Source organism: Mercurialis annua, linkage group LG2, assembly GCF_937616625.2.
Source record: "Mercurialis annua linkage group LG2, ddMerAnnu1.2, whole genome shotgun sequence".
NCBI classification, from domain to species: Eukaryota; Viridiplantae; Streptophyta; class Magnoliopsida; order Malpighiales; family Euphorbiaceae; genus Mercurialis; species Mercurialis annua.
This window is the reverse complement of record NC_065571.1, coordinates 54254610-54279297: the sequence shown is the minus strand read 5'-3', so window position 1 is coordinate 54279297 and position 24688 is coordinate 54254610. Positions and strand designations below refer to the sequence as shown.

Here is a 24688-nt window from a genome sequence, read left to right as displayed (position 1 = left end):
ATAAATTTAATTCAACAATATTTATCATATCATCTAATCAAAGTCCTCTTTCCTTTTTCTCAGTAATATTATCTTCATAAATGGATTATATTTGTTTGCCAATAAACATTAGTTTGGAATTGTTAGTGGAAGTCCATTGATTATGAATGCGAAATGCAGAAGTATAAAAATATTATTCCAAACGAAGTTTAAAAGTAATTTTATTTTAAAGATATTCTTTTTAGTGTATAGTTCAATAAATTTTCAGAACGGTCTCGATTATAAGACGACACTCTTAATTTTTTTTACTACATTCTGATTTCAAGTTTAAAATTGTTGTACACATGAGTACGGTTTCATGACCTTATTTAAATTAAGAGAGTGCCTAACAAACTCACTTGAGATTTAAATTAGGAGTATGCTTTGAGATTTTTGGAAATACTTTAATAATTTATTAATACTAGTTAAGTGATTTTTTTAATATAATTTACATATGGCGGGCCTATAAGTTTACTATTGTAATGGTATGAAATTGTGCAATTAAAAATGTGACAATAACTTGAGTACCCCAAATTTTATATGTAAACAATATTACCACAAAAGTGACTTTTATTGATTTCATTAAACTCTTTTGAACACCATAATCGTCTTATGTTAGCACAATAAAAAAAACAAATTAATTTTTTTGTCTACTTTAATTCACTAAGAAACTTGTCATAAACCTTTTGTACTCTTAATTATCGAAACATTATTATGTGAGAGAAATCAATTAGATACTGATATTATCTAACGATTTTTTTTTGGTAAGCCTATCCGGTATCTAAGGCTTCGCCCTGATTAATCCGGATCCGATCCGCGTCGCGCACCTAGCATGGTGGGTGAGTCTGCCAGTGGGAATTTTCTGCATTCACAAGAACTCGAACCCGAAACCTTGCTTAAGCGATATCAAGCCGTTTACCACTTGTATCAACTCCCATTGGTATATTATCTAACAATTTTAGTTTAGGCAAAATGCTATTTCATATTTGTAAAATTAATTACATATATAAATTTTAAAAAATAATTCAAATTTTATGATCCGTCAATTTTATGATTAGCGATAAATATTTCCACTCCTAAATTTAAACTCAAATAACATTCCTAAATTGAAATTAAGAATCAATTGTATATAATAATTGTTTATAGAATTTAAAATTTGTAGAAATAAATCATAAAAATAGATGTAATTCAAAGTTTGGATATATTAGAATTGACAAATTAAAATGTCTAAATTATATTTTAGGGTCATATTTGACAAAATGTCAAATTTATGAATATAAAAAAAATTCTCTCGTTTGTCATTAAAGATTTAAAACTAATTTCTCAAATTGAAAAATTTATATTTTTGAAGTAAATAAAAATGATTTGAAAAATACAAACCTATATATAAAAAAGAAGAAGATAAATTTGGAAAGGCCTAATCATTTAAAAAACCCCCACCTTTAATTTTTTTTTTCAATTCCACCCCGACGTTGAAAATTTGTCAATTTTATCCACTTTTGAATTTTCCGTTTTCAATTGTACCCCAATTTTTTAATTTTTGTTAATTTTTTAACTTAAATGATGAAATCATTCAATTAACTAAGTTTAAACATGAAATTAAATTCTTTTTTATTCAAAAAAGTACAAATAAGTCCTTTATTTTTAAAAACTAACTAAAACCCACAATCATATTAACACTAACTTAAATTCTTAATTAATTTTATTAAATTTAAATAAATTTTAAAAACATACAATTAATATATGCTAGACATGGAGAATGTTTTAAACAAATTTCCAAACGAAAAAGACGTTAATTTAATTTTTCAGGGTACAATTGAAACACAAAAATTCAAAATAGGGTAAAATTGACAAATTTTCAACGTCAGGGTATAATTGAAAAGGGGCTAAAAGATCGGGGTTTTTTTAAAACATTAGACCATTTGGAAATTCTAGAGCAATTGAACTGAAATAGTTTTTGATATTGACTTATTAAGATGCAAAATACAATAAAATCTTTGCTATTTGTTTTGTTTCCTAAAATACGGCCTGTATTCCAGGAATAGTGTCTTCACAGCAAAAATCTAATCCAAGACTTAACAAACAAGATTCTTTGAACTGTAAAATATATTTGAAAGTGATAACAAACCAATTCATTTCCATTTTTCTGGTGATCAATATTATGAATTTCTTTTAAAATATGAAATATTCTTTCCTGATTTTATTTTTATAGATAGATACATATTTTGCAAGTAAAAATCCCACAAATCTTTTAAAAAATAAAAAGAAAAATCTCATAAATCTAATTTAACTTTCTAAAATAGTTTATAGAGTAAAGGGTTAACTCAATCTTTAAATTTATAATTAAGAGTCAAATAATTAATTTTTTATTTCATTTTATCAATTTTATATAATATTCTCATCCGTAGGGTGCTACATTAGTCCTTTCTTTTTAATTGAAATAAATAGTTTTTAGATCAATTAAAAACAAAGTTATATAATATATACAAGTCCATGTATTATAATTATTTAATTTTAATTTTAATCGATCAAAGAATAGAGAATATTATCGTTTATTAAATTGAAATTATTATTTTTAATTAATTTTTAAAAAAATAAAATAAAAATATTTGAGTATGAATCATAAATTTAAGAACCAGACCGAATCTTTAATCTTAAATAAAATGGTAGATTGTATTTTTTTTTACCATAAACCACAATTAAAAAGAATGAACATTTGGCACGTCATATTTAAAAAAGAATTTAAAAAAACGTCGGTGGAGGTTAACGTTAACGGCAACGTTTATTTTAAATTTCGTTTTTTCAGTTAAAAAGAAGAAAAAAAAGAAACAGAAAGAGAGGTTCGGTTCTTTTTTAGCGGAAGAATCGCTTTGCATATAAGCCATTGACAAAAAAAAAGCTTAAACAAAAAAGAAAAAAAAAATAGAGAGAGTTTGAGGCGTAGGGAGAGACCGAGCGAGGCTTTTGGGTTTGTTGAAACACTGAGCCGCGGCCATGTCCGAGTCTAAAGATTTCACTTCTGTCGATATAGAAAAAATCTTTCTCGGCGGAAAGGTTGGTGTGTTGCACATTATGTGTTTGTTTAATTGCCTCAATCACTTTGAAAATCATTTTTCCATTCAAAATTTGGCTTAAACATGACATTTTTCCTTCTTTTTTTCAAGAAAGGAAGTAAATATCTGGGTGTTTGTTTTTGGCACTAAATTGGGATTTGGTTTGTTTAAAATTGGGAGATTGCATTATCTGGTGAAAATGATAATCAGATCCGTCAATTATTACTTTTCCTTATGTTTCTGATTTTTCATATACTTTTCTCGATTTTGATAATTTCCATTTCTGGACTTAAATTCTTATTGTGGGTATTTTTTGTATATAAGTGTTCTTCTGGGTATTTGGCGGGTATTATTATCAATATCTTGCTGTCAGGAAAATTATTGTGCTTTACCTATCTTCATTGTTTTTCAGAAAATGGTATCTTTAGGTTTACAAGTGATTAAGTTTGAGTTATTTAGTTATTAGATTATTTAGAAGTTTTCTTTTGGTTTATCTTTGTTTTTTATGTGAATCAGATTTTAAATTTTGTAATTATCTTATGTTGTTATGTTGTTATATCTGCATATGTGTTGTTAACTTATTGCTTTTTATTGTTTGATGTTTTCTATGGGTAAATAAAGATATTGGATCCGTTGTTGAAATATTTTTCAAAGTTATACTCTTGAATTTTGTCTTGTTTCTTCCTATTATAATATAACAAATTACAATGTCCAGCTGCCAGTAATCAGTTTAGGTCCATGCCTTCTTTTAATACATGAGATTCCAGACTATTCCTTTTGAATTGTCATCCCTTTTTTAAGAATGTTCAATGATTGAAATCATGAACCACTTATTTGTTTTGTATCCGAAGATGCTAAGTGCACATGGTGAGCTTTTTTTGACCAATTTTATAGCATAAAGGATACTTTATCTTACTGAAAAGCTGTTTGAGAACAAAGGGTGTCTCTTATATAACTTAATCAAAAGTATTGCTTGTTGAAGAAACAATTAAATATAATGGTGGTGAAATCTCTTTGGCACTTATTTGTTTTTACTTACAGATTTGAGTTTTGTCTTTTTACACTTTTTTAGTTTGTGATGTGTTCTATTTGAATTCTTTCAGGAACATCGTGTAAGAACTGGCCGTGGTTCTGTTTCTGTTATTGTCTATGGTGACCAAGATAAGCCGGCGCTGATTACTTATCCTGATTTAGCTCTAAATCGTAAGTGCAGAGTGTCATTTCTTATAAAGCCTATTTTTTTTTTAATTATTCACCCAAATCTTTGGAACATAAAATTTTAACATGTTTATGCTCTTGTTGTTTATGTTTGTGTATCAGATATGTCTTGTTTCCAAGGATTATTATTTTGTCCTGAAGCGGCTTCTTTGCTGCTACACAACTTCTGCATTTACCACATTAGTCCCCCTGGACATGAGGTCAGTTAACCAGTCGACTTGTTTCATCAAAATTATATATCAGCCATCTTTCAAAGTGATCTTATTGTTTAAACAACACCAATTATTAATCATCCTGCCATTGGTAAACTGTTTACATTTTTCTGTTCTGGCATTTGGCAAGAGTTCTTGCAGTTAGGAGCTGCTCCAATTTGCACAAGTGATCCGGTGCCTTCTGCTGATGATTTAGCAGATCAAATCATTGAGGTTCTTAATTTTTTTGGGTGGGTAAATTTTATTTCTGTTTTTGTTGTTACGTTTGGTATCCAAAACTCGTACTCTGATTACGTTATGCATCTTATCCTGATTCAGTTATATCCCTTGCTTCTTGTTGTTTGTACAATTTACTTTGCAGAAGTTCATTGAGCTTGTTGCTAATCAGGTTTTTGTTTGGGGTGAATTTTCTTTTTTCAGGCTTGGTTCGGTAATGTGCATGGGGGTGACGGCCGGTGCGTACATCCTTACCTTATTTGCCGTATGTTCCCGCCTTTAATGTTTTGATAAATTTATTTGATATATCTCCCACCATTTTTGACTCAAAATGATTTTGCATCACAGATGAAATATAGAGATCGTGTTCTTGGGTTAATACTTGTCTCTCCTTTATGCAAAGCACCATCTTGGACTGAATGGTTTTACAACAAGGTTTCTCTTCCTCAATGCTTATGTTGTTTGTGCACAGTTCTCAGCAGTTCTTCATGTCTTGACTGACATCATTCATGTTCTGTAGGTGATGTTGAATTTGTTATATTTCTATGGTGTATGTGGATTGCTCAAAGAGGTTTTGCTTCAGAGGTACTTCAGCAAGGTATTGTGCTTGCTTCAATTGCTGCTGATAAATTGTTGTATTTACCGAGTGATGAGATTGATTATTGCTACAGGAAGTTCGTGGTTGTGTGGAAGTTGCAGAGTCGGATATAGTTCAAGCATGTAGTAAAGTTAGTGAAATCGCTCCATTTATCTCCTTTTTCTTCTAGTTATAATCATGTGTTTTTGAAAGGTAGTAAAATTAACACTCGTCTAATTCTTCGAACTGTTTGTTTTTATTAGTTACTTGATGAGAGACAGAGCATAAATGTTTTGCGGTTTCTTCAAGCAATCAACAAGTATGGAAATATTCAAGTATTATTATATTAAATTTTTATTTCTATCTGCTTAACCGATTAGATGTTAAAAGTATTTGTCTTGAAACTGCAGGAGGCCTGATCTTACTAGCGGGTTGAAAAGATTAAAGTGCCGCACTCTTATTTTCGTGGGTGATAATTCTCCATTTCATTCCGAAGCGGTCCACATGATATCAAAATTGGATAGAAGATATAGTGCATTAGTCGAGGTATGTGACAGTCTCGATTCTCAAAGATTGTATATTATACACGAGTTGAGTGTAATTTGTAAACTGTGGAATGTTCGAGTTTTACTGCTCAAAATCGTTGATTACTTGAACTACAATGCAAATATGCAGGTCCAGGCTTGTGGATCAATGGTAACAGAAGAACAGCCGCATGCAATGTTAATCCCGATGGAGTACTTCTTCATGGGTTATGGATTGCACAGGCCGTGCTGCCTCAGTGACAGCCCGAGGAGTCCCCTCAGTCCATCTTGCATCTCGCCTGAGCTTCTCTCTCCCGAAAGCATGGGTTTGAAGCTAAAACCGATACGAACCCGTGTTTAGCCTGAAGTTGAAGTGCAGGAGAAGGGTAGAATATGATCCATTTTCACATTTTCAATTAAACAAATTTTTTGGTTCTTTTCTTTAACTCCTTGAAAAGGGTAGGTGTTCGTTGGAGGTGTTGTAGATAGAAAAAAAGAGTTATATATAAATATACAAGAAGATGACTTGCAACTCAATTCTTTTGTAGTCAGCCATAAAAAAGAGTCTACTGAGCTATATGTAAATTCTGAAATTACTATCAATTAAAAATAATCAGGACTCGTCCTGCTTAAGTTAATTATAATTTATTATACTGTATGTCTCACTTATAACTATTTTTTATTATTATTAATTTGTGGGTTGAAAATTTATACTTATGATATTGATTGATGGATTGGAGATTTAATATGGGATATTTGGCGATCTGTGAAGTTAGATTAATATTATTCTGTTATGTAGATGTGCGCCATGATAAATTTATGATTTTTCTCTCTTTTCCGATGACGGCTAAATTACAGCAACAAATTCAGGGCTTCACCCATCAAAAGGCCATTTTACTTTCAGTTTTTTTTGTTTATATGGTCACTCTTGAAAATTTATTATTCAATAGAGATCTTTGTATACGGAAGTTATGGAAGTTTGTCATTCAATAACACATAGAGATCTCTGTATAATTCATTTTTTATTCGATAGAGATCGCTATTAGGTGATTAATAATTTATACGTTCGAAATGACAAAAGGATTTACATTTTTAAATTTGTGTTTATCTAGTCATGATTTTTTTTATTCAATAGGTCTCTGTATTTATAATATTTTGTTTATTTGGTCTCTCTTAAAATTATTGATGTGATATATTTTGCCAGCCTGGCACATTTAAATTCGGTCGCACCCGCATTTCATAAAGAGTGTAATGCATGCTTTTTTTTCGTCCATAAGAATTTAAAAATAAATTAAGCATAAAGACTAATTAACTCTAATCAAAGTTTTACGGCACCACCGTAAGTTTGGGATTATTTTGGACAAACCTAGTAAACCGTGTAATTAACTCTAATCAAAATTTTAAGAGAAGATGGGTTTGGCCAAGACTAATGAGCCATTAGATCCACAACTTCTTAATTTGATCCAACGGACAAATATTATAGAGAAGAGAATTTAAAATGTAAAGTCGTGGACGTAAGTAAAATCTTTCAACTCGCAACCATTTGGCGTTGAAAATACTTCTACACTCTACTGGTGGTGCCGTGAAACAATCGCCACCACTACCATTCCACAATGGCGGAGGAAATAGTGGTGGTTTTCGATTTTGACAGGACGCTAATCGAAGACGACAGCGATAGTTGGGTGGTGACTCAGATGGGACTCACCGCATTGTTCAATCAACTCCGTTCTACATTGCCCTGGAACTCTCTCATGGTTTCTGCTTTCATTTCACATTCATTTCTTCTCTTATATTAGTATTTTACAGCTCTTTATTTATTTACTGGTTATTTATGCTTTGCTCCAATCAAATATCAAGTTATTATTAGGTAGTACGGACACGGATACCACGAAACGGTGTTATTTTAAGTTTTTCTATGAAAAAAAAGAGGTTTTGTGTTCGAAGCATCAAGTGTCCGAAATGTTTTCGAAACAGAACATGTTGATCGAATGAATGAAGTGTCCATTCTACCTATTTATTAGTATTAGTATTGATTTTAAGGCTGTTGGACTAATTTTTCAGGATAGGATGATGAGTGAGCTTCACTCACAAGGAAAAACAGTTGATGATATTACAGAGTGCTTAAATCGAACTCCATTGCATCCGAATGTTATTTCTGCAATTAAATCAGCTCGTGCCCTTGGGTACGCGCTCTCTTCATGTTGAGTTTCGTTCCTATTGGTGTTCATTGAGTGTTTGCTAGTTTGGTAATGTTGCTGTTGTTTTTGTTGTTTTATTAGGTGTGATTTGAAAATACTTAGCGATGCAAATCAGTTTTTCATTGAGAAAATCTTGGATCATCACGGGTTATTGGGATGCTTCTCGCAGATCATTACAAATCCGAGCTTCGTAGATGGTGAGGGGAAGCTTCGGATTTTTCCTTTTCATGATTTGAGCTCACCTCCTCATGGCTGTCACTTATGCCCTGCAAATTTGTGCAAGGTGAATTTCATGTTAGCTACATTGCTTAATATAGGTTGATTAATGTGCAAAACTTATACACTTTAGTAAGTTCATTGGATGGATTACATGTTTGATACAAAATTTGCATTTAGCATCACAATGTGGTGAAAGCTTCAGTTTTGATTTACTGTGATGCAGCATGTAAGTACAGAACTTTTGGTCAATGATAATAGCCTGAGAAATTTATCCAACTCAGAATCAATGGTATCGATTAATAAAATTGAAAATGAAATATATAAATTATGGAATATATATTATTGTTTGGACCTCAAGTTTTATTTGATGCGATTATTAGCATTCCTTGATTGAATCTAGTTACCTCACCAGATGTTAATTCCCCAACATTCATGCTAATTTTCAAATTTAGTTATTAGTCTCAAGTCTTATTTTGTAACAATGTCGTAGTCGCCAAAACTCATAGTGGACGACTAACCTGCCGCTTACAATATTTAATAAAGTTTTCTAGTGCTAGTAAAGAAATCAAACCACAAACTTTTATTGCAGGAGAATTGGTCATATTCTAGTTTGTCATTTTTTTCTCAATGCAGGGTCTGGTTATAGAACAAATCCGGGCTGAAAATCGGGGGAAAAGATTTATCTACCTTGGAGATGGGAGTGGTGACTTCTGTCTATCTCTGAAACTTGGAGAAGGTGATTATGTGATGCCAAGGAAGGACTACTCGTTATGGAATTGCATTGGCAGAAATCCGGATCTTGTCAAGGCAGAAGTTCATGAGTGGAGCAATGGAGACGAGCTTGGAAAGGTTCTTCTCTACCTTATCAACAAAATCTCCAGTGAAGAGATCATCAAGAAGTCGTCGCAATGTAAGGTTTCTTCCACTCAGGAAGCACACCCTCAAACTTTAACTGTTCCTCATTAGCTTTCAGAAATCATTGCAAAGGTGCTTTGATGCTGATTGTTTTGATTTGATTCTGATTCTGATTCTGCTGATGCTTCAGCAACCGTGAATAATTAGTAGGTAGGTAGTAGTCATAATGATCTTTGGTCCTGACAGCCTTTCATTTTCATGAACGAATTATAGGAATTGATTAAAAAAAGTATAATTTGCAAGAAATAATATGTTGTTGCTTATTTGATCAAAGGATAAAGGTAAATTCAGATCATCATATGTTATATTAAGTAATACTCCCTCTCTTGCCCCCTTTTGCTTGTTTTTATCCTAAATTATAGACATTTATTTATTCCTTGTATGATTAATCAGATATATATTCTCATTACGTCATTAAATAAAGGTAAGTGTAATATTGTTTATAAATAAAATTTTCAGCTTGTCATTTGAGACGGAGTGAGTAATTATGATGTGAAGAGCACGTCCACACCACTTGTGCTTTGAAAATTTACTTTAATTTTATCTAAGTTCATTTTTTTAATTAATTTTATTGATTTTCATGGAATGCTAATTTTGTTAATTTTAATATATATATACAATTTTCAAAATAAGGATCTCTAATATTAAATTATTTCTACGAGAATAACATACAATTATTTTAATCAAATTAATTTTGTATATTTTATTTTTCATTGATATCTTAATTCTTTTTAAAGAACAATTTGACTTCAAATTTTATCGTTTATAAAAAATACTTTACAGAATATTTAGAAAAATATTTTTAGTCGAGTCAATTGTATTTAATAGGAAAATAAATTGTGTGTTTGGGTTGGCGACTGTTGAAAGAATAAGAAAAAAGGGCACATATATCGAAAAACACTAAAAGAACCAATAATATAAAACCAGTTGCGTGGGCTTCTGTCACTCGTCAGCACCTCTCCAAAACATATAAACTATCCAATCCCAAATTCCCATCTTCTTCTTCCAGAAACGTTTTTATTCTTTCTTTCAAGAATCTTCTGTCAAACAAAATCCCCAGTCAATCATTTTTAGCTCTCAATTCAACTTTCAAACACACTTTAATTTCTTCTTTCCTTTTTTAAACAATAATGGGAAAGAAAAACGAAGAAACTGAAATGGGAATGTTCTTGGATGGAATAATAGAGTCCTTGCCGGTTTTCGCAAAGGAGTTGATCGCCGGTGGTCTTGCCGGTGGCATAGCAAAGTCTATTGTTGCTCCTCTTGAACGTGTCAAGATTTTGTTTCAGGTTTATTATATATAACTTTTCTTCTTGCTTCTAATTTCGCAAATTTTAGTTTAGAATCTTGATTCTTGGCTTTTATTTTTTTTAAAAGATTGGGTAATGATGGTTGTTTTAATTCTTTAATTTTTGTGATTGCAGTTCTTTTTCATGATTTGCAGTTGATTATGAACTTGATTTCACTGAAGTTGCCAAATTGAAATAGGATGCTCTTTTATTAGGGCATGACCACCCAAAATTGAAAAGTTTACCGAGTTTTTGTGTTATAGTAAACAAATTTTAATATAAAGTTTTGACCCTTAAAAGTAAATGATAAAATATTATGTGCATTTATTCCAGTCCTCCAAAAATTGTTCATATTTATATTTATAAAAATTTAGTTTTATGTGCATTTAGTTTGATCCGTCGAAAATTGAAGTCAAGATCGGCCACTGGCTAAAGACTCGATGGAGAATAAAGCTGATTCATTTGTGTTTTTCAGACCAGAAGAGATGAATATAAGGCTATAGGACTCTCTGGATCCATTAATAAAATTGCAAAGACAGAAGGAATTATGGGTTTTTATAGGTGGATCATCAAGGCATTGTTTTTCTATGAATATCTGTATTTTTTTTACGTTGTATTTTGGTTGTTCTCATTTCTGTTGTGGGTTTTATTTTATCTGCAGAGGAAATGGAGCTAGTGTTGCTAGGATTGTTCCTTATGCAGCTTTGCATTATATGACTTATGAGCAATATCGTAGATGGATCATCCTCAGTCATCCTGATGTCGGAAGGGGTCCTGTACTCGATTTAGTGGCAGGGTCATTTGCTGGAGGAACAGCTGTGCTTTTTACTTATCCTCTCGATTTAGTTCGGACTAAGTTGGCTTATCAGGTAAATGATTGAAAAATCTCCCTCAGTTAACTCTATTAATGGAGATTTGACTAGATTTTTATAGTTCCCAATTTTCACTTAGAATGAGCTGTGTTTGATAGTGCAGGTTGTCGGTCCTTCAAAAATGAGTGTTCCGGCAGGTCTTAGGACCGAGCAAGTTTACAAAGGAATCTTGGACTGTTTCTCAAAAACTTTCAGAGAATCTGGATTTAGAGGCCTCTACCGTGGCGTAGGTATGTGTTCCAACAGATGGACTTTTGGTGTTTCTGATTAACTTCTCTGCACAAGGTCTTAATAGTTAATATGTATAAATCATTGTCAGCTCCATCGCTATACGGAATCTTCCCTTATGCTGGTTTAAAGTTTTACTTTTTCGAGGAGATGAAACGCCATGTTCCCGAGGAGCACAAGAAAGATATTACGGTTAAACTGGTATGCGGATCTGTTGCTGGTTTGTTAGGTCAGACTTTCACATACCCTCTTGATGTTGTGAGAAGGCAAATGCAGGTAATCATTTTAGATGCTAAGTACCTTGAATTCAGTTAGTGAAACAGGGATGATCAATAATGCCCTCTGGACAGGTCCAAAGACTTGCAGCTTCCGATTCTGCAGAACTGAAAGGAACATTTGAAACCCTCGTTATGATTACTCAAAGGCAAGGGTGGAAGCAGCTATTTTCAGGGCTAAGCATCAATTACTTGAAGGTATCAAATCCCCCACGTCTGTTTACTATTAAGCAAATGTTCATAAGGTTCCTGAACTTGTGTGTCGGTGACACTTAGCCTTTTTGATCAATTAAGGACAATATTCTCTATATTTAGGTCAATTAAATCCCAAATTGTATAACTTGAACGAGTTCAAGTACAGGGATTACCTAATTTTGGCGTTAATTGACCTAAAAATAGATGACAATGTCCTTAGTTTACCTAAGAATTTAGAGTGTTGTCCTCAATTGATTAACATGACTAAGTTTGAATTAATTGACCCTAGTAGACAAATTTTAGGACTGCGATGGATGACCATTTGTTCGTTTACTTTTCTTTGGTTTTCCTTTGCCATGTTTTTAATTGACTGCTGTAAATCTATGGCTTTTCAGGTTGTGCCTTCTGTGGCAATCGGTTTTACAGTTTATGACCTCATGAAATCTTGCCTGAGAGTACCATCTCGAGATGTACTAGAAGGTGTGACAGACAAAAGAAGTATCCGACCATCCCTTCACTCTTGAAAAATGTAACTGCCTATTCTTAATCCCAATTAGTATTTTTACTCAGATTAATTAGATTTTTCATTCAATTCTTTTCGAGCTGTATTATGGCACTTGCTTAGGTTAAATTCATCCTTGTACCACCTTCAATAACCTTGTACAATGTCTAGCCTCACAGATATTATAGCAGCAAATTGTATTGATGTACTTAGAATTAGTTTCTCATAAGTATATGTGATTACTTTAGTTAAGATCCACATACATTGTATGTACAGAAGTTTGAACATGAATAAAAGTTCTGTATTTTCTTAATTGTCCAAATGATTTCTGTATTAACAAATTATATAGTGATTTATACCCGTCACGAGTCTTTGGTTTGCACGGAACATGGATTTGATTTAATTTGAACTACATGTACGCGATAACAATGAATTCCGGCATTAAAGAAAAAATGATTGCATTATTGATATAAATTATATAAAGATAGTCACGAATGGTTTTCAGTTAAATATTGAACATTCTATTAAGTTCCAACATCAGCACAATATAAAAAATGTATTTGCAATTAATATTTTGACATTGATACAGTAATGAAGCAGAATTAGAGCATTAAAGTGTTAAAATAATCACCAGTAATCTCCGCAAGAGCATCTGCCATCCTTAAAATGATGAAACCGCTTGTTGTCCCTGACGATAAGCTCTCTTCCGACTATATTTGACATAATTTTTATTGCATTGTGACAGTCCCCACAAATTCGAAGGTTCTTCATGATTCTAAGAGTTTGCCTAGCAGGCGTACTGATCAAACCATAAGCAATCGCCAAGCGCTCGCTGTGATATAATAATGCCTGTTCTTTTGCTTCCTCATCGATATCATGAAGGACATATCTCGTATCCGGAACATAACCCGCTTCTCTCATCTGCCCGTTTAAACCTTTCAATTTGCCGAAACCCTCTTCTCTGTAGGGTTCAGCACACCTATACTCACCAAGCCTATTCTTATCTTCCAGCATATTAACAGCCGTATGTTTTTTCCTTAGGGGCAATGCAATTTTATTAGCATTATCCTCAGAAGGATCGAGATCAACCAATAACTGGTCAGCATGATCTTCGAGTTCAATATCTCCATGAATTCTCGCAAAATTCCGAAGAGCCCTCCAAACTTCCACAGTAGGCTCAAATGGCAGTGTCTCAATGAACTCCTTTGCTTCATACAAATAACCAGCTGATCCTAGTATGTTAATAACTCCAAGATAATGTTCAATCCCAGGACTGATTCCATACTCATTTCTCATTGCTTCAAAGTATAATAACCCCTCGTCTACAGCTCCTACAGTAGAACAAGCAGCGAAAACCGCCAAGAAACTCTCCTCATTCAACTTCAATCCCAATTTCTTCATTTCCTCAAACAACATCAACCCGTTATCCCCCTCCCCGTTCTGCGCATACCCGTTTAACAACAAATGCCAGGAGCCTAAATTCCTCTCCGGCATTTTATCAAACACCCTGCGTGCATCTCTCATACTCCCACATTTTATAAACATTCCCATCAATTTATTATTCATTTCAACATCATTAACATAATTCGACCGCCTCAAGAACTCATAAGCCCTTCTACCCATATCAAGCAGCTTCAAATTCCCGCAAGAATCTAACAGAGCACAGAAAACATTATAATCAGCTGAAACTCCCTGGCTAATATACTCTAAAACCTCCTTAACTTTACCCTCGTCACATAAACTAATCAAATCAACATTTGGAGTGACATTTGTGGAGTTCCCACGTAATGGGCCATTGCTGTTTGGATTAGATTTGTCAAGTTTATGTTCGTTTGAGGGGTTGTTTTTGCGACGGTAAAACTTGGAGATGGAGCTACTCTGTGACTTGGAGGCTGCGTAGGAGGAGGAACAAAAGGGTTTATATTTTTGAGTTGGGTTTAGAGAGGATGGGTTTGTTTTTAGGGTTTGAAAGATGTGAGGAGATAACATCATTGGGTTTCTTGTAGGTTGAAGAGAAACCATAGATGCCATTGCATCGATATGCCGAAGTAACAGTTATATCTGAAGCGTGATAAATATCCTACGGAATTTTTTTGGACTGTTGGGTCGTATGAAACGCTGACGTATTGGTACAGTATTACCTGTAAAAATGCTGCTATTAGGTTGCACAAATGTTCATTTTTGTCCCCAAATTTGGCAGGGAAAAGTCATATTTATAGCTTTAGAGAAAACAAATACCTTGAACTTGACACTTTAACTCGTTTTATTCCATCAAAAATTGAATAGAGCATTTTACACATCAAAACTGACGTGGTAAAAAATTATTGGATAATTTGAAGATAAAAGGTAAAATGGTACAAAATGTCAAATGCAAGGTGTTTTTTTTTTTTTCATGTGTTAAGTTCAGCATAATTAAACAGCATAATTTTAACGGATTCGTTTGTTTTTAAGAAACCCTAATTTGTTTTCATTCTCTTTTTTGGGGTATTATACTTGTAAGTTATCAACAAAGAGTTTTAAGTACTTGCATTAAAATTTTATTTTTACTCGATTATTTACCAATCAATCAATAAGCTATAGCTCAAATCAAACGTTAAGCAGCAAACTGTTAGGTTGTGGATTTAAATACACCCACAAACACTCCTCTTCTCAATTGACAAATCAAATCGCCGTTAGCATTTATGAGTCAAAATTGTCATGTACATTACAGCATTGGAAGAAATAAGTATAAATCTAAACGGGTGGATAAAACCAATTTATGGATATACTTTCAGAAACTTATTATGAACAATAGCAGCAGTCAAGCACAGAACAGCTATCAGCTCAGCTATCCATAACCGAGTATCAGAGTTGAATCTGTTTAAGAATAAAAAAAATCCAACTACTATCAAAAGGATACCAGAATATATAAATTGAATTTGAATATAAGAAAAAGAGTTGATGAGATTACAATATCATGTAGAATTCATACATAGCAAGAACCAAATCGAAGGCAGCTTATTCCTTTATGATAATAGTTTTTATGTGTTTCATTGGTAAATTACAAACAGGCATAGATACACAAATCATTAGCAGAACATCTTCGTCACAATGTATAATTTGGCAAAACACAACATGAAACTCGTATATAGCACCTGGTATAAGATTGATTATCGAATCAAATAATATAATCTGACCATTCCGAGATAAAAGAAGTATGATCCATGGATTCTCCGGGACATTCCTCATGCTTCGCGGGTGTTTCCTTTCCACCCACCAACTTAGCCGGGTTCCCAACTGCCGTAGTTCTAGCGGGAACATCAATCAGCACAACCGAGCCAGCACCAATCTTCGCACCTTCCCCAATTTTAACATTGCCTAAAATTGTTGCACCTGCTCCAATCAATACTCCGTCTCCAATCTTCGGATGTCGATCACCACATGCCTTTCCTGTTCCTCCAAGCGTGACATGGTGCAAAATCGACACATTATTCCCTATGACCGCGGTTTCACCAATCACAACACCAGTTGCATGATCAAACAATATCCCCTTCCCTATCTTTGCAGCTGGATGTATATCCACAGCAAAAACATCAGCTATTCGAGAGTGTAAAGCAAGTGCCAGCGGCCTACGCGATTCACTCCACAACTTGTGAGCAACTCGATGAGCCTACTTCAAACCCATAAAAAACACAACATAAACAAAGAGCTAAGCCAACTGTAAACATTTCCTTCATCCTTACAATCACAATCCAAAATTAAGACATAATTTCAATTCAATCACAACAATGTTGTCATTTCATGGATTTATATTTATACCTTTATATGTTCTTTGTTTTGGATAATTCATGTTTTTATTCACTTTAAACACCATATACAAAGAGCTAGGCCAACTATAAATCTTCCTTCATTAGGTAGCAGGGACACAACACCTGGACACGGATACTGGAAAACGGAACACTTGGACACATATACGGACACGGCAAAATAACATTATTTTAAGGTTTAATATGTTAAACGTGATTTTTAGTGTCTGTAACGCCAAGCGTTCGAGTACCGAAACGGGCACCTAATAATGTTTTTTCACCATTCAACACAAATATTGATAATTAAATAATCTAATTCACCAGATTCTTACAATTTTTGATATTTCACAAGCAACCCACAAACTAAAGATTAGAAATTTCACAATACAACAGATAAAATCACACACCTGACAAGCCAAGAAGCCTTTATAATTAAGAAGACAGTGAGAAAACGAGACACAAGCCGGGTCACGAACACGAGCAGCCCTAAGATCAGCAACAGAAGCAGCAAGCAGAGAATGGTCGGAAGAAAAAGTATTCAAGAAAAGATCATATAAAAGAGTTGAAAGCAGTGTAGAAGAGCACAGCTTATTCCCCAAATGAAAAGCTAACGATCTCTCTAGCGACGAATGTGACAGAATCGTCGAATACAGGTAGCTAGCTAACGCCGGCTCCGACTCCGCATCACGGCGAGCCTCCGCTTTTATCTGGGCCCATACCCATGTCTCGTCTCCGTTTGAGTTGTTGGTTTGTGGAAGTTGTGGTGTTGTTGACGCCGGCGGAGATGGGTAGCGGAGCTCTCCGGCCGGCATTTGTTTTTATTGAGAAGAAATGAGTGGAGGTTTCAGAGATTGTATTTTTTTTTTTCTTGATTTTGGTGAATGTACTGAGTTATGGATATTATAATTTGGGGTTTTAATTTTATTATGATATCACCAAAACGGGGAGTTTTGGGTAATGGTGATTGACAAGGACACGTGGCAACTCAGCTGCTGACTAACAACAAGAGAAAATATTGGTCAGCCACATAAAATACATGGCCTTGTGCTTAAAAAATCCAAACTTTATAAATCTAACAAAAGTTTTTAATTTTCAGGAATACTAATCTAATACATTATAGAAGTTTTTGCCAATTCTAAAAATTACTTAATTGATATATAAAATTATGCATAATTATTAAAATTGATTAAAATTATTATTACTGAAAATTAGGTTTGATTAAATTTATAAATAGTCGAAAAGGTTTGAACTTTTTGAACAATCGGGCTACTATGCCGTCATAAGTTCGATCCAAGTCCGAGTGTGTATTGCCCCAGTCCTTGTCTATAAATGATAAAACCCTATTATGTAACGGTGCGCGGTGACCAAACCGATCTAAAATCATTAGCTGGCCGGTCTTTAAATTTTTTGGTCATTGAACCGAATTGATCGAAATTTGTTTAAAACCGAATATTACCGAACTGAAATATTTCGGATCGGTTCTTTCGGAAACCAAACTTCCATAGAAACAAGAAATTATTAGTACTACCAATTGTAAGGATTTATATGGCCCACTGTTAGAATTTAATAATGCTAAAATTTAGCTTTGCAAATTTAACACCGATAAAATTTAACATAAATTTTTAATCTTGGCAAATTAATACGAGAACTATCATTTATTTGCAATTTTAACACCGATAAAATTTCCGTTAGAAAAATGTTGATGTATACACCAGATAAACACTGTTTAAAATTACAAAAAAAATGAAACTTGGTGTCCAAATTTACCAAAAATAAAAGTTTGTGTTAACTTTAGAAAACATGCTGAAGTTCGTGATTTTTAAGCTATTAAACCTTAATAATTTATCTTAAGTTTAATTTCATAAAATACATTTTTAAAAAATTTCAAACCGTCCAAAACTGGGAACGGCGAGTTCTGAACCGCGACTGGAACGGTCTAAAGGGCGGTTCAGAGCCGGTTCAATTATTCTTTGAACCATGAATTGTGGCCACCCCTACCCGGAGAGGATGATTCGGTGCAATGATATATTTGACTAATCCTCTTTATTATTGAATGTCAATTTATCTGTATTAAAAATAAAAATAAATTTCATGTTATTTTTTTTATATTCTTGTCGCAGGCGTTGTTGGCCTTGGAAAATGTAAAAGAAGTCATAGAGTCAGAACACAGAGCGATGAACAAGTTCTATGAAATTTGTGGCACTTTAAATTGTTCCAATCGAGCTATTACCTCAAGAAGTGAAAATCTCAAAAAGCTGCTCGATGGAGGTGAAAAATATAATGTATATAAGTTCGAAGTGAGGTATTAAACTAGATGTTTTCTTATTGTTACTTAATCGTTTTTCTAAACGATTAATGTGAATATTGTCACCATTGCTAAATCTTGCTTGATTTATTTTTATCTCAGCTGGCATTATAAAATTCTTTACTAGTCTAGTGTTGAATTCTGATGGCATGTTATGAAGATGAAGGAAGGGAATTTTCCATCTTCTTCCTTTCCGGAACATATTGGGGGTAGTAGCACCTATCCTGAGTTCTAATAAACTCTACATCTTTTTTTCTTCGGAAGATTTGATAAGATTAAATTGGTTATTAAATTATTATGTAGTTCACGTGTGCTGAATTTTGTGAAATTATGAAAAAAGCCATGCGTAATTCTTTTGTGCAGTCGTTACTGGTTTATAGAATTCTATGACAATGTCAAAAAAACAGAATCGGAAAATGTGAAAATATGCAAACCAGGCCCCTTGGGTAAGAAATTCTATTTACAGGCACGATAACTTTCTTTTATGCATATATATGATATAAAGTTATTTGTTGTGCAGCGCCTTTTTCTGGATGGCTCGTTGATAGCATCAATCAAAGTGAAGCAAGGCGTAGAGCCCTGACTCATTTGTGTTCCAAATACTTGTTACCATCAATTAAGGTAGCATACTTTTTGTGCACTATAATCATCGACTAGTTTTAGTTCCAAGGAATTTATTTGTGAAACTAGAGCTTAGAACTTATAAGAGACAACAAAAGGTTCATTTATTTGGGTCCTAAATTACTTGAACTGCAATTCATAACTTGTAATGCCAACACTGTCAGGATTATTTTTTTAAAAGTTGGGTTCGAGATATTTCTTGTCTTAAATGGTTTATATAATCCATTTTTAAATTCTCCAAAAATTATGCATTGTCATTTTTGTCATGGAGTTGTAACTTTGAATTACAGCGTTTTTTTGATTATCGGAGTTATTGAGTTGATAATAACAGTTGTCCGTTATCCAGGATGCATATAATTTGGTATCCGTTGATTGCAAGGGATTGGATGTGTTAGGGAAGGTTTCAAAGGGGGGATGGCTGCCACTCAGGCTCCCATTCAATAAAGAAGCCGATGATCTTGAATCTTTATGTGCTAAGTTTTTAGAAATGGAAGAGGATCTCCAACATCTGAAGTTAATGCATGAATATAAGTTAATCCGGTTCTGAAACACTAAGAACGCTTTGATTCTCCAAGAACGCAAGCCCTGCACATATTCAAAGCTGGATTCCGCATCCACTTCGCCATCAAACGAGTCAAGGACTCAGAACGGTATTTCTGAGGACCATTTTTTATCACTTTTATTGTTTCATATTCATGCTTGTTGAATTTGAATGCTTAGGTTGCGTGTTTAGATTATTTGCTAATTTCGCCATTAAAATAGCTATAAATAACCAATTCGATGTTTTCAATAATTGCCATGAAATTCGACGATAGACATGTTAAATTGCTGTAATTAATCATGTTTAAGCTCAAATATATAAACCTAGTTAATCTAGAGCTCTTATAATGCATGTTTCGAGGAGAGTTTAGCTTGTTTTGCTATGAAAACTTGAAAAACGTACTTGCTGCCCAGAAAAATAAATTTGTCTAGATGACCTTTAAACACTCCGTTATGTGTTTTTTGGATTCCTTGTTTGATTTTATGTTGTTTTGACTATTTCTGCATGAAAAATGGAGCTAAAACGAGTGAGAACGAAGCAAAACAAAAATCACAGAACTGCTGTCGACGAACCGGCGACGCCGCCGCAACAAAACGACGCCGCCACCTTAAACTGCCGGCGCCGCCACAACAAAACGACGCCGCCACCTTAAGCTGCCGGCGCCGGCACTCCAAGTTGGCGTCGTGCTCCTCCTTTGCCAGACCTTCCAGATTCGCTCCAGATCCTTTCAGACGCAATCCAGACTTCAAAACGTGTTTCCGCGCCCATCCGGACTCCAAATCAGGCCCAGTTTGAATCCAGACGTAGATAATTTAGTGTAGAATCTTATTTTGTAATGTAATGGGCCAGATCCGATATAAAACGGACTTAAAAGTCCACATATGTAACATAGTGTATAAACCTACCCACGAGCCCGAGGCCCAGCAAACCAGGAACTTCCAAAGCCAATTCCGGGCTAACCCGAACTCGAAATTGACTCCAGATCAGACCACTAGAACCAGATCAATGAGACGCGCAGCTCCCATGATCTGACCGAGAGCCCATTCTGACCAGACCGATGGTCAAAACCCGCGCGAGTGTCAGGCACTTAAAGTCAACGAGGTTTAAAAATATTCCTACCTTGTATGTATATCCAACTGCCCCTGAGCATGCTAGCAATGTTTACTGCCTTCCAAAAGGATCCAAATCCAATAATAACCGGCTAAAGGACTATTCACCTAAAATTGACTTATTAATGCAAATACAGCCTATCACCTAGATATCATAGGACTAATACGAAAATGTAGTAATAGTTGTATAGGTTTTTCAAGACTCACCTCATAAAATCAATCAATCACGCTTATACATCCGGTTTAGGCTTTGTGCATGTAATCAATCTAGACCAGCCAGACTTATGACTATTTGCTAGAAACCTCTAAGGTTAGATATTGTATGCTTAGGAGTACCTGCTACTAGCCTCAAATGTCAGTCCAGATCGAGTCATATGCGCGTCAAACGTGTTTACTGCTTTCATCACTGTTTATTTACAGCTTTCATATCCTGTGAACTGCATATACTGTTGAGATGAGATATAAAACGAATATGTCCAGTAAATAAAGCCGGTAACCGATAAGTCAAGCACAAGAGTCTCGGGGAGGTCCACGAACCCTGGTCTTTGTCCGATGCACAATAGTCTTACCGGAGGCGAGTAAGGCTATCTAGTCGGTTAAATGCATTTTCTAGTTGAACTATGTGGCGACTCCATTTTTCAAATCATTTTCAGATCGAAAAGTCAGCCATAAGGCGAGCGGCCGCCGAACCCCGCTCCGCTCACAACTTGCCATTTTCCATCCACGTGGGGGTGTTATAATCGGGATTTGTCAAGGTACAGGGACACCCCCAACGTGAACAATTTTGGAGTAGGGGTCTCTCTAACAAAACTAATATAATACAAAGGCCTTAGTATGAGTTTTGCCTTTTAAGTTCTAAGCTACTAACATTAATAAATTCAAGCAAAATTACGAAGGTGTTTTGGTCAACTCTGAAAATTCAAGTACTATCTTAATGTTTTGAACAAATTATAAGAGTATATTAGACACACTAATATTATAAGTTTCACATTTACGTGATTGCAAATCCTTTTAGAAGGTTTAGACCAATTCCTTTAATTGGCCAATCATGGTGGAAATGCTGGGCCGAAACTGCGGATCATGGCTCATGATCGTCGGGCAATAGACATTACGTCACGTGTCAAATCATTACTAACCTGAAATATCAAGGCAATAAAATAAGCATATCATTTAGACCAAACCGACAAATTCGATTCGATTTAAAATTATAAAGAAATTTCAATTCGATTTAAGATCTAGATAACCTGCCTTATTAAAGAAAAAAAGTTGTTTTGGCTGTCAATTTAAGATCTCTCTGACAGAATTTTAAGAGTTGTGAAGTTCAATTAATGTATATTAGTTAACAAATCCAAGAAATTTAACTAACAGAAGTTAAAAAAATATTAACCGTCTAATTTTGACTGGAGATCTTCCTTTAGAAATTCGTATACAAGAAGCTTACTCTTTTGGCAGCAACATGATCCAATCAGTCTGACCAAATTAGGATGGTCAAGTTTAATCGCTACCAACAACTCATTCAAAAATTCTTTATTGGAATTAGATTTCAACATCTTAACAACTACTTTCTGTGTAATTTCATAACAGAAATATAATTAGAGATTGAATTTGATAAAAATTAAAAAAATAGTTTTAAAACCTATATGTGGAGCTTCCCAATGAAAACAGAACCAAACCCTCCGAGCCTTTCTCGTTACTGAAATTCTTAGTTCCTTTTTGTATCTCTTCAAGGAAAAACTTTTAATATTTGATGAAATGGTCAATGCAAACACTTTTTTTGTGAATGGAATAGTTGAGTTAATAATAAAAAATACAAAAAAATGACAAGTGTTAGTTTTATTTAAAAAGTTACAAGAATAAAAATAACAATATAACCTACTCTTGTCTCTAGTGGCGAACTCAGAAATATTTTATAAGATGGTCAAAATTATAGTAAAACTTTATAAGATGAGTAAAATTGACAAAAAATAAATTTTAAGGTGGGCAAACTATATAATTTAAGATGACAAAATCATATTTTTCAATTCCATATCAACGTTTTTAAAGGGACTCAAAATTATAAGGTGGGCGATTGTCCACCATATGCTCTTCTTAGTCCGCCCCTACTTGTCTCTAGTTGAAGAACTAGAAAAAAACCGTATAGAGCATGATCTCCTCCTCATTGGATATCTTAGGTGTTTCATCACCCAAATCTGCAATAAAATTAAAATAAATAAATAAATTGTCAACTGATTAATGTAGTTAAATTCTCAATTTATAATTTAATTTAATGTTTATTTGATGATCTTGTCTTAGTCCTTGTGATTTCTAGTTTATGATACTTATTAGTTAGTATTGTTGTTCAAATAGGTTTGGAAACATGCACTGTTCTATCATTTTTCATCTTTTTCAATCTGTGTTTCCAAAAAATAATAATGAAAATATTAAATTTAGAAGAAGCACTAACCCCACTGGTTCTGTTAAAATTGACCCAGTCCTGCACAAAATAAGAAAAAAATGCTGTAACTTGTAATTCAAGATAGTACATGGAAGTTCAATAATTTGGAAGGAACTTTAGAAATCAAACAGGATTACTCTTATCTACCACCTTGGTGAGGATTACTTCCTCCATGTATATTTGTCTATTAGAGCCATATTCTTAATTTGACATCCGTAAAATCATATATCCACTTAAGCAATCTTTCAACCAGTGACAGATCTAGTAAAGGTCCAAGGGGGTCATTGGCCCCCCCTGAAATTTAACAAAAAATTAAGAGTTATTTAGGTTGTTTTGTCTGTTTAATATATAAATCTTTCCTTTCCAATATGTTTATCCAGTTTTTCTTTGGATGTTCATTATATTTTGGGTATTTAATAATAAAGATAATGACAATAGAGAATCACTATTAGCGACTATCTCATAGCCATAAAATCACACTATATAATTTAAAAAGAAAAATGAATAATATTATGGGTACATGTACTAAAAAAATATAATTTCAAATATTTCATGATCTTTTTAAAATATACATATTTCAAACACTAAAAATTATTCTTAAATAATTAATAAATATTTCTAATTAAATTGTAGTCAACAATGTCCGTATAGATAAATAAAAGTATTTTGACAATTAATAACTTATTTTGATCACAACAAAAAAATCAAACTTTGATATACTTAATTTAGAAATAAAATCAAAAAATATTTGTTAATTAGGTATAATTTAAGGATAAAGATCACGTTATACTAGTCAGGCTACAATATCAATTAAACGGGTCATTTTTTACAATGAATTTTAAAAGTTTATGGTGCAATTAGACGGAAAATTAACTATTAAAATGAGTTTGTAAAAATTCACGATAGAATTATATAATGATTTTAGAAAATAAAGAAAAGACAAGAGGATGTTATGAGTTATTTATATAAATTTATTAATTTTTATAAATAAAATATTTTAAATTTATGTTTTTTTATTCAGAAATATATTTCAATTTTAACTTTTGTATTTTAAATTTGGACCCCCTTGAAAGAAAAGTCTGTATCCGTCACTGATTTCAGCACAAATTATTTAACATGATAACCGTCACAAGAACAAATACTACACATCAAATTTCACACTTTAATCACTGAACCAAAAAATTACTTGCTTACACCTTCCAAGGCTATTAAACATGTTTGTGGTATCTATAAGTTACTTGACATTAAAAAAATCAATTGCCATCGTATAAATCTCAAACAAAAACAATTGCTCATCTCAACCTCAATTCAAGTGACATCATTAATAAATCTAAAACAAAGCCCTATATCTACCAAATTTTCACAATGCTTAATTAAAGTTC

At 33.3% G+C, this 24688-nt stretch overlaps 6 protein-coding genes across 6 annotated transcripts; 4 read left to right on the top strand and 2 right to left on the bottom strand.

Annotated features, from left to right (window-relative positions):
- The first annotated feature begins 2872 nt into the window (after positions 1-2872).
- Positions 2873-6469, top strand: LOC126669269 (protein NDL1-like). Its single transcript, XM_050362691.2, has 11 exons — positions 2873-3072; positions 4175-4274; positions 4392-4489; positions 4643-4731; positions 4922-4982; positions 5066-5152; positions 5238-5315; positions 5389-5445; positions 5558-5613; positions 5705-5840; positions 5970-6469. Exons 1-11 carry the CDS (start codon positions 3013-3015, stop codon positions 6177-6179), a joined length of 1032 nt encoding a protein of 343 aa, XP_050218648.1. The 5' UTR covers positions 2873-3012; the 3' UTR covers positions 6180-6469.
- An 845-nt stretch (positions 6470-7314) lies between these two features.
- On the top strand, positions 7315-9474 carry LOC126669271 (thiamine phosphate phosphatase-like protein). Its single transcript, XM_050362693.2, has 4 exons — positions 7315-7572; positions 7880-8001; positions 8098-8299; positions 8869-9474. Exons 1-4 carry the CDS (start codon positions 7432-7434, stop codon positions 9199-9201), a joined length of 798 nt encoding a protein of 265 aa, XP_050218650.1. The 5' UTR covers positions 7315-7431; the 3' UTR covers positions 9202-9474.
- Positions 9475-10023: 549 nt separating this feature from the next.
- Positions 10024-12824, top strand: LOC126669270 (mitochondrial carrier protein CoAc2). Its single transcript, XM_050362692.2, has 7 exons — positions 10024-10439; positions 10915-11000; positions 11101-11308; positions 11415-11541; positions 11631-11815; positions 11890-12012; positions 12405-12824. The coding sequence occupies exons 1-7, from the start codon at positions 10281-10283 to the stop codon at positions 12531-12533; spliced, it is 1017 nt and encodes a 338-aa protein (XP_050218649.1). The 5' UTR covers positions 10024-10280; the 3' UTR covers positions 12534-12824.
- Positions 12825-12996: 172 nt separating this feature from the next.
- Positions 12997-14672, bottom strand: LOC126669268 (pentatricopeptide repeat-containing protein At2g15690, mitochondrial-like). Its single transcript, XM_050362690.2, has one exon. It carries the CDS (start codon positions 14540-14542, stop codon positions 13139-13141), a length of 1404 nt encoding a protein of 467 aa, XP_050218647.1. The 5' UTR covers positions 14543-14672; the 3' UTR covers positions 12997-13138.
- Positions 14673-15417: 745 nt separating this feature from the next.
- LOC126670104 (serine acetyltransferase 5) lies at positions 15418-17199 on the bottom strand. Its single transcript, XM_050363762.2, has 2 exons — positions 16704-17199; positions 15418-16160 (listed from the first exon to the last, which is right to left on the bottom strand). Exons 1-2 carry the CDS (start codon positions 17106-17108, stop codon positions 15669-15671), a joined length of 897 nt encoding a protein of 298 aa, XP_050219719.1. The 5' UTR covers positions 17109-17199; the 3' UTR covers positions 15418-15668.
- Positions 17200-18096: 897 nt separating this feature from the next.
- On the top strand, positions 18097-19769 carry LOC126668741 (uncharacterized). Its single transcript, XM_050361922.1, has 6 exons — positions 18097-18108; positions 18417-18578; positions 18762-18829; positions 18965-19047; positions 19122-19222; positions 19569-19769. Exons 1-6 carry the CDS (start codon positions 18097-18099, stop codon positions 19767-19769), a joined length of 627 nt encoding a protein of 208 aa, XP_050217879.1.
- The last annotated feature ends 4919 nt before the right edge of the window (positions 19770-24688 follow it).